Source organism: Ictidomys tridecemlineatus, chromosome 1, assembly GCF_052094955.1.
Source record: "Ictidomys tridecemlineatus isolate mIctTri1 chromosome 1, mIctTri1.hap1, whole genome shotgun sequence".
Taxonomy (NCBI): Eukaryota; Metazoa; Chordata; class Mammalia; order Rodentia; family Sciuridae; genus Ictidomys; species Ictidomys tridecemlineatus.
In genome coordinates this window covers 29,866,682-29,881,512 of record NC_135477.1, presented here as the reverse complement: position 1 = coordinate 29,881,512, position 14,831 = coordinate 29,866,682, and the positions used below count along the sequence as shown (strand labels likewise).

The 14,831-nt window shown below is 45.9% G+C and overlaps 1 protein-coding gene across 4 annotated transcripts in view; it reads right to left on the bottom strand.

Annotated features, from left to right (window-relative positions):
- Pik3ap1 (phosphoinositide-3-kinase adaptor protein 1) overlaps nt 1-14,831 on the bottom strand; it is a 116,484-nt gene that overhangs the window by 11,763 nt on the left and 89,890 nt on the right. For all 4 annotated transcript variants that reach the window (XM_078033644.1, XM_078033554.1, XM_078033685.1 and 1 more), the window contains exons 13-14: nt 12,245-12,317; nt 6,204-6,359 (exon numbers count right to left, since the gene is read on the bottom strand). In XM_078033644.1, coding sequence (XP_077889770.1) covers nt 6,204-6,359; nt 12,245-12,317 — 229 coding nt within the window. The remainder of the gene's footprint in view (nt 1-6,203; nt 6,360-12,244; nt 12,318-14,831) is intronic.

Genomic DNA, 14,831 nt, shown 5'->3' with positions numbered 1-14,831 from the left:
TTCAAAATGGTAGCCAGTGTGAAACATGACTAGTGCATCTGAGGAGATGAATTTTAAATTTTATTTAGTTGTAATTAACTTCGCTATAAATACCCACATGTGGCCAGTGGCTACTGTACTGTCTATTACAGCATTAGAAGCTGCCTAAGCACATGGTGATCTAGCAGTGAAGAAGGAAGAGTAAGAGTTAATCAACTATTTTGCAAGAAAATTTTAACTTTGATTTACCAATAATGCCACTGATAGTATCACCAGATCTTAGGTTTGCTGAGTTTCCTCTTAAAATAGGTCCAAATCATTTTAGTTTGCAGGTAAGTAGTCTTAGTTTTGACCTGCTTATGGTATCAACTTTGACCTAATTTATTTAGATGTTAGCTGGAAAAGAGTTGGTTAGGTTGTAATTTTGGATTGTTTCTTGGGATTTTTAAAATTAGTTATACATGACAGTACATGCACTCTGACACATCATACATAAATGGAGTACAATTTCTCATTCTTCTGGTTGTAAGTGATGTAGAATCACATCAGTTGTGTAGTTATATAGGTACATAAGGTAATAATGTCTGATTTACTCTATTATCTTTCCTACCCCCATACCCCCTCCCCTCCTTTCTCTCCCCTCTACCTAATCCAAAGAAACTCTGTTCTTTCCCAGTGCCCCCCATCGTGAATTAACATCCACATATCAGAGAATACATTCAGCCTTTGGTTTTAGGGAATTGGCTTATTTCGTCTAGCATGATATTCTCCAGCTCTATCCATTTATTGGCAAATGCCACAATTTCATTCTTCTTTAAGGATGAGTAATATTCTATTGTGTATATACACCACATTTTCTTTATCCATATATCTGTTGAAGGGTACCTAGGTTGGTTCCATAGTTTAGCTATTGTGAATTGAGCTGCTATATACAATGATATGGCTGTATCACTGTAGTATGTTGATTTTAAGTCCTTTGGGTATAAACTGAGAAGTGGGATAGCTGGGTCAAATGGTGGTTCCATTCCAAGTTATCTGAGGAATCTCCATACCACTTTCCATAATGGTTGCACCAATTTGCAGTCCCACCAGCAATGTCTGAGTGTACCTCTTTCTTCACATTAACATTTGTTGTTGCTTGTATTCTTGATGATTGTCATTCTGTCTGGAGTGAGATTAAATTTTAGAGTAGTTTTGATTTGCATTTCTCCAATTGCTAGAGATGTTGAATATTTTTTTGTATCTTTCTTGATCAATTGTATTTCTTCTTCTGTGAAGTGTTTGTTTAGTTCTTTAGCCCATTTATTGATTGGGTTATTTGGTTTTCTTGGTGTTAAGTTTTTTGAGTTCTTTATATATGGGATTTTTAAATTTCAAATAATGTGGCAAAATATATCTGTAAATTAGGAAATTCAAATTTGTTTATTAAAGAACATGGGATCTAAAAAAAAGAACATGGGATCCTGTCCCTATCTACCAGAACACTGTCCACCTGGCCAGAATGTCTTTATATCCCCATCCCCCCTGGCTCATTACTGTTCACAAGTCTAAAACCTCCTAATCACTGACAAATGTCATCCAAACCTCCCCCAGATTCCTCCAGCTAAATGCAACTCCTGGGCCCTGGGTTGCCATCTGCCTGTGGTAAGCTCCCCAGGTCATTCATGATTGAGCATCATATTTCCTCCTAAAGAACCAGACTGCTGTTGTGAAGGTTATCTGTTAGCTAGCAGGAAGTAAAAAGCAATCATGGCTACTGGCCCCATAATTCTGGAAATTCATACCTATGTGCTCCCACTGTCAACTCCCTTGGCATCTTTAAATCTTTAACCCCAATGTTTAGTTCCAAACCTCAGCCCCCGGATTCAACTGCCCAGCCCTGTTCTCTCCGTAGGCTGATGACTCTGGCCCATATCTGCCCCGAGTTGAACACTTAGTAGGAGGCCCTGGCCCCACCCTCCATCATTTTCAGTCTTGCCAGGGGTTGGGAGAGCAGTGCCACCCCATACCAGGTCCCGTCATCAGGGAAGAAGGACCAGATGAGCGTCTAACTTGTGTTGTTTCTGTATTTTCTCTCCTCTATTACAAACTCCTAAAGACAGGATCTGGTTCTGTTTTCATCTTTGTGTCTCCAGCATGCAGTCAGCTCAGTTTGCATAGAGCTCTGCTCACTATTTGGTGGATGAATGAATGAGGAGGAAAAGGAAATGCATACAGTATAACTCTTAAGAAATCCGGACCAAAAAGTCTAGGAGAAAGACTCTCTGCAATGGAACTTTTGTTCTCTTAGACATAACACTAATATCTCAGGCCTAAATTTTCAGTTCTAACCAGAATTAATCTGCAAATGTTTTTCTGTAGTTCCCAAAGATGGCAGCTATTTAGCTCTAAAAATAGAGACTAGTTTCAAGATGTGACTGTGGAGATAGTTGATGGATCAGAGTCCAGACACCCTCATACTTCCTCTCTGCCCTGGGAGTTATTTTCATCTGGAAGGCAAGGTTTCCCCAAGATTGGAGCACAGGAAGAGCCATGGTGGTGCACATTTGGGAGGCTAAGTCAGGATGATTGCCAGTTCAAAAATATCCTTGCAACTCAGCATGACCCTGTCTCAAAATTAAAAATAAAAGGGGTTGGGGATGTAGCTCAGTGGTAAAGCACCCCTGGGTTCAGTCCCCTGAACCAAACAAGAGAGCCAAGCAAGGTGACACATGCCTATAATCTCAGCAACTCAAGAGACTAAGGCAGGAGGACCACAAATTCAAGGCCAGCTTGGGAAACATAGTCTCAAAATTTAAAAAAAAAAAAAAAAAAAAAGGCTGAGGCTGAGGATGTAGCTAAGTGGTAGATTCAATCCCCAGTGCTGGAAAGAAAAGGCAAAACAAGACCCGTGTAATCCAAGTGGTTTGGGAGGCTGAGGCAGGAGAATTGAGAGTTCAAAGTCAGCCTCGGCAATTTAGTGAGGCCCTAAGCAACTTAGCAAGACCCTGTTTTCAAAAAGTAAAATCAAAAGGCCCAGGGATGTAGCTCAGTGATTGAGGGCCTCTGAGTTCAACCCCTGGCTACCCCCTGCCCTCCCAAAAAAAGAAATCAAGAAAGGGTAAATATGATTAAAGTTCAAAAATAGCCTTGCAACTTAGCAAGACCCTCAAAATAAAAAATAAAAGGGGCTGGGGATGTAGCTCAGCAGTAAAGTATCCCTGGGTTCAGTCCCCAGAGACACCCCCACATTCTTGCCCAGAGACCCAGGACAAGTTGCCTAACCTCTCTAAGTCAATTTTCTTATGTAGAAACTCATGACATTGTGGTATAGGATGAATTAGATCATGTGGTAATGCCTGCAAAAAGCAAGCATTTGATTCATGGTATTATCTTTCCTCATCATCTTCAATTTCAAGGTAACAGGCCAACCTGTAGGAACCCCAGTGAGACTCGCCTCACGGTACCCATGCCCCTGTGTGCCCCCTTCCTCCTCACTGTGGGCTTTGGCCAATGTAACATTAGCAAGTGCAACTGATGCAAGCCAAAGCCTGATAAGCACTTGCACAAATGGGGCTCCTCCTCTTGGAATGTTCCCTTTCCAGATTGTGTTGCCCTGTAAGAAATCCAGGCTTTCGAATTAAAGGTTATGTGGAGGGAGGCCCTGGAGGATAAGAGGCCATCTTGGATGTTCCATCGGATTGCAGTCACATGAGTGACCCCAGCCAATGCCACACAGAGGAGGTATGAGCCATCCTCTCCAAATATGCTCAAGCTATGGAATCAGGCATAAATAAGTGATTATGTTTCAAGCAACTAAGTTTGGGCGTGGTTTGTAGATAATGGAAACTATAAAAAAGAAACTGAGTGTCACAAATAGCCACAAAATAGCATACAATCCATTAGTCTGTCATTTAGTAACATTTCTAACTGATGCGTAGCCATCCCTGGACAATAAACCACTGCACAAAGTAAAAACTACAGTCTATTCTTTCCATCTCCTCCTAACCCCAACCAATTTCAAAGTAAAACATGTACATAACCTCTTTTCAATTATAGAACCCTTCATATGAAATGGGGATTTTGCATTTGTCTTGTCAAATTTCCAGCTGTCAGTCCCCTCCCCAACTCTGGAATACATTGTCCTCACTGGAGCCTGCTCTAACATTTTTCTTCTCCCAAGTGTCCAGAGCAGCACTCTCTGCCCCTTGCTTCCTCTGCCACCTGAGATTGCTAGGAAACTCTCTCCCATTTCTGAAGTTGTTGGAATTCCCAAATGGCCTGGTGGGGCAGGGAGAGGTGACTACACATTATCACCCCCACTGTTAATAGAGAGATTTTCACCTCTGTACAATCTAGACTTCCCATGTGGTAGTGCTTAAGTTTTGGATCTATTTGGACAGGTAATAGTGGCAGGAACCTTAACCTGAAAGAGACCAAGGGCTGGGTTCTACTCCCACTTTTATTTATTTATTTATTTATTTTTAAAATATTTATTTTTCAGTTGGACACAATGATTTTATTTTGTTTAATTTTTATGTGGTGCTGAGAATCGAACCCAGGGCCTCGAATGTGCTAGGCAAGTGCTCTACCGTTGAGCCACAACCCCAGCCCTCTACTCCCACTTTTGATGCTCTCTGGCTGTGTGGCCTTGAACAAAAATTTTTTCTTCTCTGGGTCACAAATAACCCATCTATGGAATAAAGAGGGCAACTAGTTCAGAGATTCTTGATGTAGGTCCACAGATGGGCAAAATTAGGACTGTGAGTGTGTGTGTGTGTGTGTGTGTGTGTGTGTGTGTGTGTGTGTACAGATGTGTGGATTTCTCTGGAGAACAGATCCATAACACATACTGGATTCTCAAGGGGGTTGTGATGTAGAAAGGATTAAGAACCTCAAATTACATGACCTTCCTGCTCCAACATTCATTTTGGGGTTCTCTGATTCACATCTAAGGAGACATGAGTTCTGAAATTCAGCTTCTCTCTGGCTCTTTCATTGCTTTTCTAGCTAAATTTTAATAACATGGAAATGTATAAAACGAGAGAAGCCCAACCTATTGGGCTTGTGAAGCCAGTGTGTCTGGAGTCGGCTAACACAGTCCTGGATGAGAAAACAAAGCTCCCAACCCCTGCCCGCCTGCTGGCAGGCAATGTCTGCTGCAATTAGACTCCTATTCAAGCTTTCAAGCCAAAAGAAGACATTTCCTAATGAGATTCTCAACCACCAGTAAAGCTGGAATTCTTGAATTTGAGTCCATTGTTTTCTAATGCTTCTGATCTTGCACCCCTGCCTTCTCCTTAGCACAGCTGGAGAAGCAGCAAAATAGGGGTCAAGAATCTTGGCTCTGGGCTGGGGATGTGGCTCAAGCGGTAGCGCGCTCGCCTGGCATGCGTGCGGCCCGGGTTCGATCCTCAGCACCACATACCAACAAAGATGTTGTGTCCGCCGAGAACTAAAAAATAAAATCTTAAAAATTCTCTCTATCTCTCTCTCTCCTCTCTCACTCTTTCTTTAAAAAAAAAAAAAAAAAAAAAAAGAATCTTGGCTCTGGATCCAGATGGGAGTTCAAATCCCAGCTTGACCCCATTAGCTTCTCAACCCAGGACAGGCACCAAGCCTAGAAGTTTTTCTCTTCATTAAACAGAGGTTGAAGTACCTATCTTATAGAGGTTTTGTGAGAATGAAATAATCTACAAAGATGCTTCACATATGGCCAATGCTCAATAAATGTTAACTATTATAGTTAGGTTTTGCCATTTATAAAAAAAGAAGAGTAGGGCTGAGACTGTAGCTCAGTGACAGAGCGCTTGCCTGGCACTTGGGGGCTGTGGGTTTGATCCTCAGCACTGCATAAAAATAAACAAATAAAATAAAGGCATGCTGTCCATCTCCAACTACCAAAAGAAGAAGAAGAAGAATATCATGCAACCTGGCTTCACAAGATAAGAAGAAACCTCACAGGCTAACCATGCCCCATATTTGACACCTCTCAAAACCATATGAGGGGGCTGGGATTGTGGCTCAGTGGTGTACTTGCTTGCCCAGTGTGTGTGAGGCTCTGGGTTTGATTCTCAGCATTGCATGTAAATAAATGAATAAAATGAAGCCCATCAACAATGAAAAATACATATAAAAAATTTAAAAAAAAATATCAGGCCCCAACTGAGATCTCTGGGCTCATAACTGAATGTCTCCGAAGGTGCCGTGGCTCCGGCTGGAGTCCAGCTGTGTGGGCTGCTTACTCGCTGTGCTGGAGGTACTGTCCGTTTTCCAGTCTCCTCGTCTCAGCTCTGTCCTTGGGGGGAAGACGCTTTTCCTGGGGCCGCTCTCATAGACTCCAAACTCCACTTTTCCAGGCAGGTGCTGTGAGTGCCGAATGGGGACTGTGATCTCCAAGTCTGGAATCAGAGGAAAGAGAGATGAGCTTCCAGATGGCAGTCTGTCACTTGCCAAACTGCTCATGGCTGCCTGCCTCCCATGCCTGAGCCTGGGGGTGCCCAGAGGAGGGGCTGGGGCCATGGGTTGTTCTCCCCGCCTACTTCAGCACTGGATTTCCAGGGAATGCTAAGTGGCCAAGCTGGGAGACAGAAGGGCGGGGTAGCCAGACTTGAGAGAGGCAGAGAAGCACAGGGAGTGGACAGAACATGCTGTGGCATCCCAGCCCTGACACATAGCAGCTGTGCAGTGCATCACGCAAGTCAGTCAACCTCTCTTGAGTTACTCCCCTTGTCTGAGGTAGGGGTTATGTAGGGGTTGGCAGTAATGACAGGCCATCCTGTGCACAGGGCTCAGTTCTAAGGGGCTCCATATTTGTAGGTCACTGAATCCCTACAACACTCAAGAAATCAATGGTATAATCATCAGTCCAGCAGAACTCTGGGTCCAGCAGCACCATCTGGGCCTCGTGTCAAGCAGCTTCCCAGCTTTTGGTGTGCTACAGAATCTTACACATCCTGAGGCTCTCTTGGTTACAAGGGTCCAGTGGAAGCACCCAACAAGGTCTGGAGCCACTTGGACAGAGAAGAGCCAGGCATCCAGGTATGAGCCCCAGGGTCCCAGGACCCACACAGATGTCACATTATTTTTTTTTTCCATCTCAGCTTTGTCCTACATTTTTAAAAAATCATCTTTTAAAGGGAGGCTCCTGTCTGTTTAATTAACTTCAAGGTGGCAATTTTCTACCCTCAACCGGTTGTATGAGGAAGGAAAGTAAAACACACAGGGGAAAAAAAAAATGGGAGTCAAAAGTTCAAAAAAATCAGGTAGAGCCAGTCTACATGCCTACAAAATCCTGACACTCCTTGAATAAAGGTACAATGTCAGGAATAATTATCATTATTATCTGGCATAGCACTTTCCCAAAGTGTCTTCATTGGCATTTGTATTCCCCCCGGGCGCCATGACTTCTCCACTAAGTAGGTAAGTCAGTGTAACTCCAGTGAGGAAACCGAGGCACAGAGTGGTTAAAGGGAACGGTCCTGGATTGCATGGTAATTCAGTGACATAGAGGGGGCACGAATATGGGTTCCCTGGGACTCAGCTGCTCCTCTGTGTCATAGGATACACCCAGAACATAAATATGAATTGTCTTCTCTGTGGGGCCTGGCATTCACCAAGGTCCAAGTCACACCAGCCTTGGCTGACTCCTTTGCCACCAGCCCCAGCCCAGTAAGAGCAAAGCTGCTCTCTGAGGCTGAAGAAAAACCAGCACACCAACAGCAGAGGCTCCGTTTTCAATTATCCTTAGTATTCCAACCCCTGTTAAAGAAAATAATAACAATTTTGCTAAGACAAATGAAGTTGCCTATTTAAGACTGAGTCTTTGTGTGGAAAGTGAGTTACATTCTTAGAAAAGGCCCTTTAGGCAGAAATGCCACTCATCAACCCAAATGTTCCTGTAGAACAATGATTGCGTGCCAGTTATTTTCAAATGCTTTTTGTTTTCGGTTAAACAGAATTCTTTCCTTTAGTGACAACAGAAGCTCAACACAGAAAACAGATTTTTAAAAAGCTGCATGATCAAAGAAGAGTTAAGCGGCCCCAGCCCCAGGACCCTAATCCATTCCCTCAGCCCAGTTCCTACTCCCACCCCCATAAACACACATACCGCAGCCCTGAGGCCCCTCAAGGAGCTCAATGTGAAAAGCCACAGAACAGGTAACTTCAAGCCAGCATGTAAGTACACAATCAAGGTTTACAGAGCTAACTAATAAATCATATCTACTCAGCCATAAATGATACCTTCCCTTTGGCAAATGCTCTGACGCCCCTGGGCTTCATCCTGCAGTCCAGGGTCCAACTTCCAACTACCTAAGATAGCCAAATTATAAGTGCCCCCTCCCAGCAGGCCTCAACCAATGACAGATGGGAGCTGGTATATAAATGCTTGCTCCTCAGGTAGGGTAACGCTGAGCAGGTGTTCTCCTTCGACTCCTTCTCTGTGTCACTTCCCCACCCCCTGCTCTGTCCCCTGGGATCACCTTCCATTTGGGCTATCTGCTCTCAGTTCCTTGCCAGAGAAGGGAAATATTCTAAAAAACGGAAGTGCTGCTGGCTGCACAGCCTGGGGAATGCACTGTGCGCCATGGAACTGTACTAAAAAATGGTTCAAGTGGTAAATTTGGTGTTATGCATATTTTAATATAATAAAAATGCAAAACTAGGACACATTTTGAGGCCTATGGGGTAGAACATTCTCCTCATGTGGACTGCTGCCATCCCTAGTCATTAATATTCAGTGCCTGTTCAAGTTTGGATCTGGAATCCTCCCCATAGACCCATGTGTTAAAAGCCTTGGTCCCCAACTTGGCACTAGTGGGAGGTGGTGGAACCTTTAAGAGGAGGGGCCTAGTGGGAGGTCTTTAGATCATTGGGAGTATGCCCTTCAAGAGGATAATCAGACCTCATCCCTTCCCTCTTTCTCTTTTTTACTTTCTAGCCATGAGGCAGTTTTGTTCTGCCAGATGCTCCAGCCACAGGTCTGAAGCAATGGGCCCAATTGATTAAGAACTGAAACCTCCAAAACTCTGAGTCAAAAATGAACCTTTTCTCTTTATAAGTTGATTATCTCAGGTGTTTTTTACAGAGATGGAATACTGACTAATACTGTGTCCAATTATATATAGCCTAATACTTAATAGTTATTATGCTTAATTAAATCACCTGATATAAAAAGTTTTTTAAAAAAATTAACAAGAAAAATCTTATCAAAGGGTCTGCTTCTTGGGGAGCAGCTGGAGGGAATTAAGACATGCTTCATTAGAAATTTTAGATATTGACCATTCTGATTTAGACTATCACTACTAATAGGTAGATATCACTCATCTGGAGCCTGATTAGTCTTGGGTGAACTCATGATTCTAGGGCCCACTCCTGGATGGTAAGTCCAAGAGAAATACACTCAATGTGGAAGGCCCTGCCTGAGAGGATAACCAGCCTGTGAGTGGGCATGTGTAATCACAGGGGCAGCTGGGTTTAGAGTGCTTCCATGTGCCAGGCACTATGCTAGGCACAGGTGATACCCTGGCTTACTTATAGCAACCCTAATAGGTGGGCACTTTTTGCTTTTGCCATTATGCAGACAGGGACAGAGGCTACTAGATTGTGATGCATCTTACCCATGCTTCCTAGCTGGCAGTGAGCAAAAATCTGACCCCAACCCTGCTGGTCCAGGGTTCATGCCTATGACCCTTGCTCTCCTGCATGGAAACTTCTCTTGCTTCAGTACCTCCTGTGGCGCCAGGTGGAACCAGGGGGGTGGTAAAGATGTGATGACACTCAGAAGGCTCAGACTGCTGAGCACACGTGACTCCAACACTACAACTCCTGGGCCTTCAGACACTGGGAGCACCACCAAATCACAGGTTTCTTGGTGCTGCCTATATTTAGAGCTTGCAGTGTTTCATTTAATCAAGGCTTCTATCTTTGGGTTCATGAACTCTAGTTTTAAAATGCACCTCAGCCCTTTTACCACCTAGAGCCCTATTATCTGACCCTCAGACGACTGTGCAGACCAGACCTTGAGCCAGACATTCTGCCATCTCTGCTTTCTCTTCCTCTCCACCAGGAGAGCACATAACAATCTGTAGGGGCAGCATAAATTTAAAATCTGGACCCACAGGCAGAAGCTCTCTGATTCTGCCACAGTTATAACATTTAGCCCCTCTTCCATCTGACAGTCAAAATCATGAACATTCACTAGGCTATGATTTTCCACATTACACTATATTAGGCATCAGGGGACAGAAGCTTGCAGGGAAACTCAGACTTTTATGAATAAAAAGACAAGTAACTCATAAGCTACCAGAGGGCAAAGATAGGGTTCCATAGGATTCTTTATTTGGCTGGAGGCCTACTGCTCAATAAGTGTTTGTGGAATGAATGAACGGTGTCACATTTTATTGACACCAATCATTCCAACAGAGACTTCATGAGCTCCGTCATTGCACTGTACTGCACACTGGGGATTCAGCAGAGCACAAAACAGACTTATACTTGTCCTCACAGAGCTTACTGCAGGAGGGAGGCAGGGTTCTAGGCCATAACCACAAGGCAATTCTGGCCTGTACTACACAAAAGTGGGGAAAGCAAGGCAACAGGAAGTGAATCATGGAAGAATGGCAGAAAAGTCTTCTTTGAGGATGAAAAAGAGCCAGCAGGAGAGATGGCAGAACAGCAAGTGCAAAGGCCCTGAGGGAGAAATAATCTTGCCTGGTTAGAGAAACATAAAAGAATCCATGGGGGAGTGGGGTGGGATACAAGGTGGGAGGAAAATGGAGGATGAACTTAGGGGTCACTTCATGTAGGCCTCTGCAGGCCACATGATGAGTTTGCTGTCAACTGAGTGGCACAGGAGCCCCTGAATGGCTTAGAGCAAGGGAGTGGCATTATCTGATTTGTTACTTTTAAAAAGGCATTGGCTGCAGTTGGAGGATTAACTGTAAAGGGGCAAAAGTGGACATGGGGGGACAACTGAAGAGGCTACTGCAACAGTCTCAGCAAGAGATGATGGTGGTTAGGCTGCAATTGTGGCACAGGAGATGGTCAGAAAAGGCCAGGGGCTAGGATTGTGGCTCAGCAGTAGAGCACTGGCCTAGCATGTGCAAGGTGCTGGGTTCAATCCTCAGCACCAAATAAAAATAAATAAATAAAATAAAGGTATTCTGTCCAACTACAACTAAGAAAAAAATTAAAAGAAATGGCCAGATTTAGGGTGCAGTTTGGAGGCAGAACCCCTGGGGATTGCTGGTGGCTTGAATGAAGGAATGAAGTCACAGCAATCAGAGCGGTAAAACAGACGAATGGAAGCGACAGCAGGTCCTGTAGATGCTGGAATGGGGGTGGAACCTAGTGGCCTGCAGTGGGCCCAGAAGACAGGCTGCCAGGTGGGGTCTCACAGCCCAGTTATATGAACAGAGGTGCGAAGGAAGAGGCATGAGCAAGGGGCCTGTGGTGGGAAAGTGTCCTATTGGGGACCAGGATAGCACCAGCCTGAGGAAGCTCATGAGGAGTGGGGGGTTGATGGCAGCTGGATGCAGACGATGAAGCCGCACAAAAGCAAGGCTAGGTTTCAACTTAGCTCTTCAGGGGAGGGGCCTCCTTCAGGACTGAGGGCCTCTGAAAGCCTTTTCTCACCAGATCCTCTTTCTAGAAGCCCGGCCAGGGAAAAAGCACCCACCAGGCCGGAGGCTCTGAGTGACAAGATGCAGTTTGAATATGCCAGATACTTGCTCAGGGTGGAGGTGCCACAGGGTGGCCTCGGGGAGGGGGAGTCAAGGGGAGCAGAGAGGCCCAGTCTGCAGTGTGCACAGCTGAAATGCTCAGCCCTGTGGCTGCACCGAGGAGCCTTGCTACAGCAGGTCCTCGAGAGGCAACGAGTAGTGTGGACTCTGATGACATCAGTCTCCCCTCTAAACAGGAATGGGCTTTACTAAATGGGATTTTTGCTTTCTGTGTTCAAAGAAAATGTGTCTTCCTAAGTGCCAAAGGTAGAGTGGCGTACCTCAGGACAAGAAATTGCCACCCTCTCTGAGCAGGAGAGTGGAGCGGTGCAGAGTTCCCTCCATTCATTCATTTGTGGGCATGTGTTTCTGGTGTGCTGGGTACTAGATTGTTTAGAGAATCAACAAGACAGAATCATTGTCTGAAAGATCCTCACAGTCTAGTAGAGGACCCAGATCTGTAAACAGAGTGAGAGGCAGGTGCTGGGCAAGCAGTCTGCTCATTGAGGCCACAACAGTTAGGACAACTGCTCCCCGGTGCAGCGCCCCAGGAAGCCACATACCTGTTTGCTTTCCTGATTTTTGCTTCTCCCTCTGTCTTCGGGTAATGCTATCTCTTAGCCGTTTAAGATTTTCCTGGGGGAAAAAAATGTAAGTATATTCCAGAATTACACTTTTTGAATAGTCTAGAGCTTCCTTCTGATTTTAAGCTATAGGCAAGGCCTAAAACATTTTCATATTTGTACCTAAAGAAAGACATTTCTTCCACAATAACGTCTCTTCCCTCCTCTCTGGCTCTCGGCAGCATTTTCAGCCCTACAACCCACTGCCCTCCTCCACAGACATCCCAGAGGTAAGCTGGTCTCTGATCTGCTCACAAACACTTCTCATACACCTGCCTCTGAGACTGTGTCCTCCCGCTATCACCCTGACCTTGAGGGATGCTGATTTCTCTCCACGAGTCTGTTCTGGGCCTGGGTCAAGACTCACTTCTCCCTGAAACTTCCCCAGATTGCTCTGGGCCTTGGTGTCCACCCTGACAGCACTTGGGGATATGCTGACTTGCAAGTGTGTGTGTGTGTGTGTGTGTGTGTGTGTGTGTGTGTGCGCGCGCGCGTGCATGTGTGCATGTGTGTCTGCCTATGTGTGTGCCTTGCCTCTTCAGGAACACTGTGTACTCTCCAAGGGCGAGAGGCCAGGTATTGTACCTTTTTATAATCCTGCCATCTGGTCCACAGTAGCCATTCAATGAATGTTGAATAGATACTTGAGGCTCAAGATTTGCTTCTACTTTAGTTAATCAACAACAACAGTATCTGAGCATTCTAGGGAAGCTGAGCATCTGAGCATTCAATGCCCTGGAGGGTATGTCCAGACAATCTGGCTGGAGAAGAAGGTCCCTGTTAGGGAATCCCAGGTGGGAAAACTAGAAAGTTCATAACTGCAGGATGAGTAGAATAAGCCTTGTCCAGAAGCAGCCCGGAAACACTGGAAGTTGTGCAGGGGTCATGGCTTTAAGGTCCTGGTGAAATGAGGGGAGGAGCTGGAAATAAGGAGCCTCACAGGAGACCAGGTAACAGACCAGATGCAGGTGACAGAGCTGACAGTGGGATGCAGCTGGGGTAATGGAAAGACAGGAGCAGATATGAGAGGAAAATGCCACAGAACATGACCAGGCGAGGTCTGCAGCTGACCAGACACGAAGGACATGGGACAAGAGCCATAGAATCCTGGAATCTGGCCTGAGGTCTCTGGGAGATGGCAGAGCAGTAAACAGGAAGAGGGAGTGGGAAAAGGGAAGCAGCCTGGAAGGACGGTTTGTGTTGGACACGCAGCAGGTCTAATGCACCTCAGAAGGACACATCCTGCTGGTGGCTGGAACTGTGGCACTGGAGACTCAGAATCAACAGTCACCTGCACAGAGAAGCTGAAGGGAACCTCTGGTAGAAATGGGAGATGAAGAAGATAGGGGGGCAGACAGAGAGGCTGAGGAAATAGAACAGAGGGGCCTCAGGACAGCCTCCACCCCACCAGTCTCAGGATGCACCAGGAGGCTGTAAAGGCACAGAGTAGGGTCTGCTCCCATGGACAGGGGTTCTCTGAACTTGAACTTGAACTTCAGTTGTCCACTCTACCCAGGAGTTCTGGGCAAGTTCATGGGAAAGAAAGATGCTCTTGGATGGAGAGGCACAGAGACAACTCCCTTCAGTATGTGTTTACTCTGCGCCTGGCACGTGAGGGATTTCCGTGGTTTACATCATCTAATTTCCGTCCTCATACTTCAGAGGTGGGGAAATGGGGGCATAGCAAGGCCAAGGTCCTCCGGTTGCAAGTGGCAGGACAAGGGTGTCAACTTAGGCTGATGGCTCCAGAGCCTGGCTGCTGGTATACTGTGCCCCGTGGTCATAGACACGGGGTGGGTGGGTGGGGGGAAATCATTGTTTGTCCAGGGCCAGGCTTTTCTCTGCCTACCTGCAACAACCTTGGGGATCCTGAGTGAGGAGGGGCCTGGATTCCTGCCCTCAGCCCTGCAGGGTGCCCTCCACCCTTCAGAGCTCAGAGGAAGGGAGGGAGGGTCAGGGAGGGAGGGAGAGCCGGGCATGGAGGGTGCCCCATTCTCAGGAGCACTAAGAGGAGGAAGGTGGAGTGTCAGAGGGAGCCGGAGCTGGATGGAATCACCTCTCCAAGCCTCAGTTTTCTGTAAAATGGGTGTGATGATTACTTTATAAGCATGCTATGAGGCGAGGAAGAGCCCAGGTTTATTCCACACTAGCACAGCGCCCACACACTGCTCTCGGCCTTCTCACCGCCTCATCCACCCCAGAACATCAGGGTCACCGCTGGGTGGCTGCCACAAGCTCCCCTGCCCCAGTAGCTGGTGTCTCAGATGCTGTGAGAACAGGGCTTAGAATACACACCACAGGAGGTAGATTGAAAAGCAATAGCTCTAATCCTGACTCAGTCACTTAGTAGGGAAGTGGACGTGTTTCTTAGCCTCATGGGTCCCATATCTTCCTTTTTCACATACATACATGGAGTATAATTTAAAACGTGGAATTATCTATTCTCATGAAAAACCAAACCACATAGCTAAAGCAAGAGTCTGTGATGCCCTGTCCTCTAATCTCAGTCCCTCCCACAGATAACCAC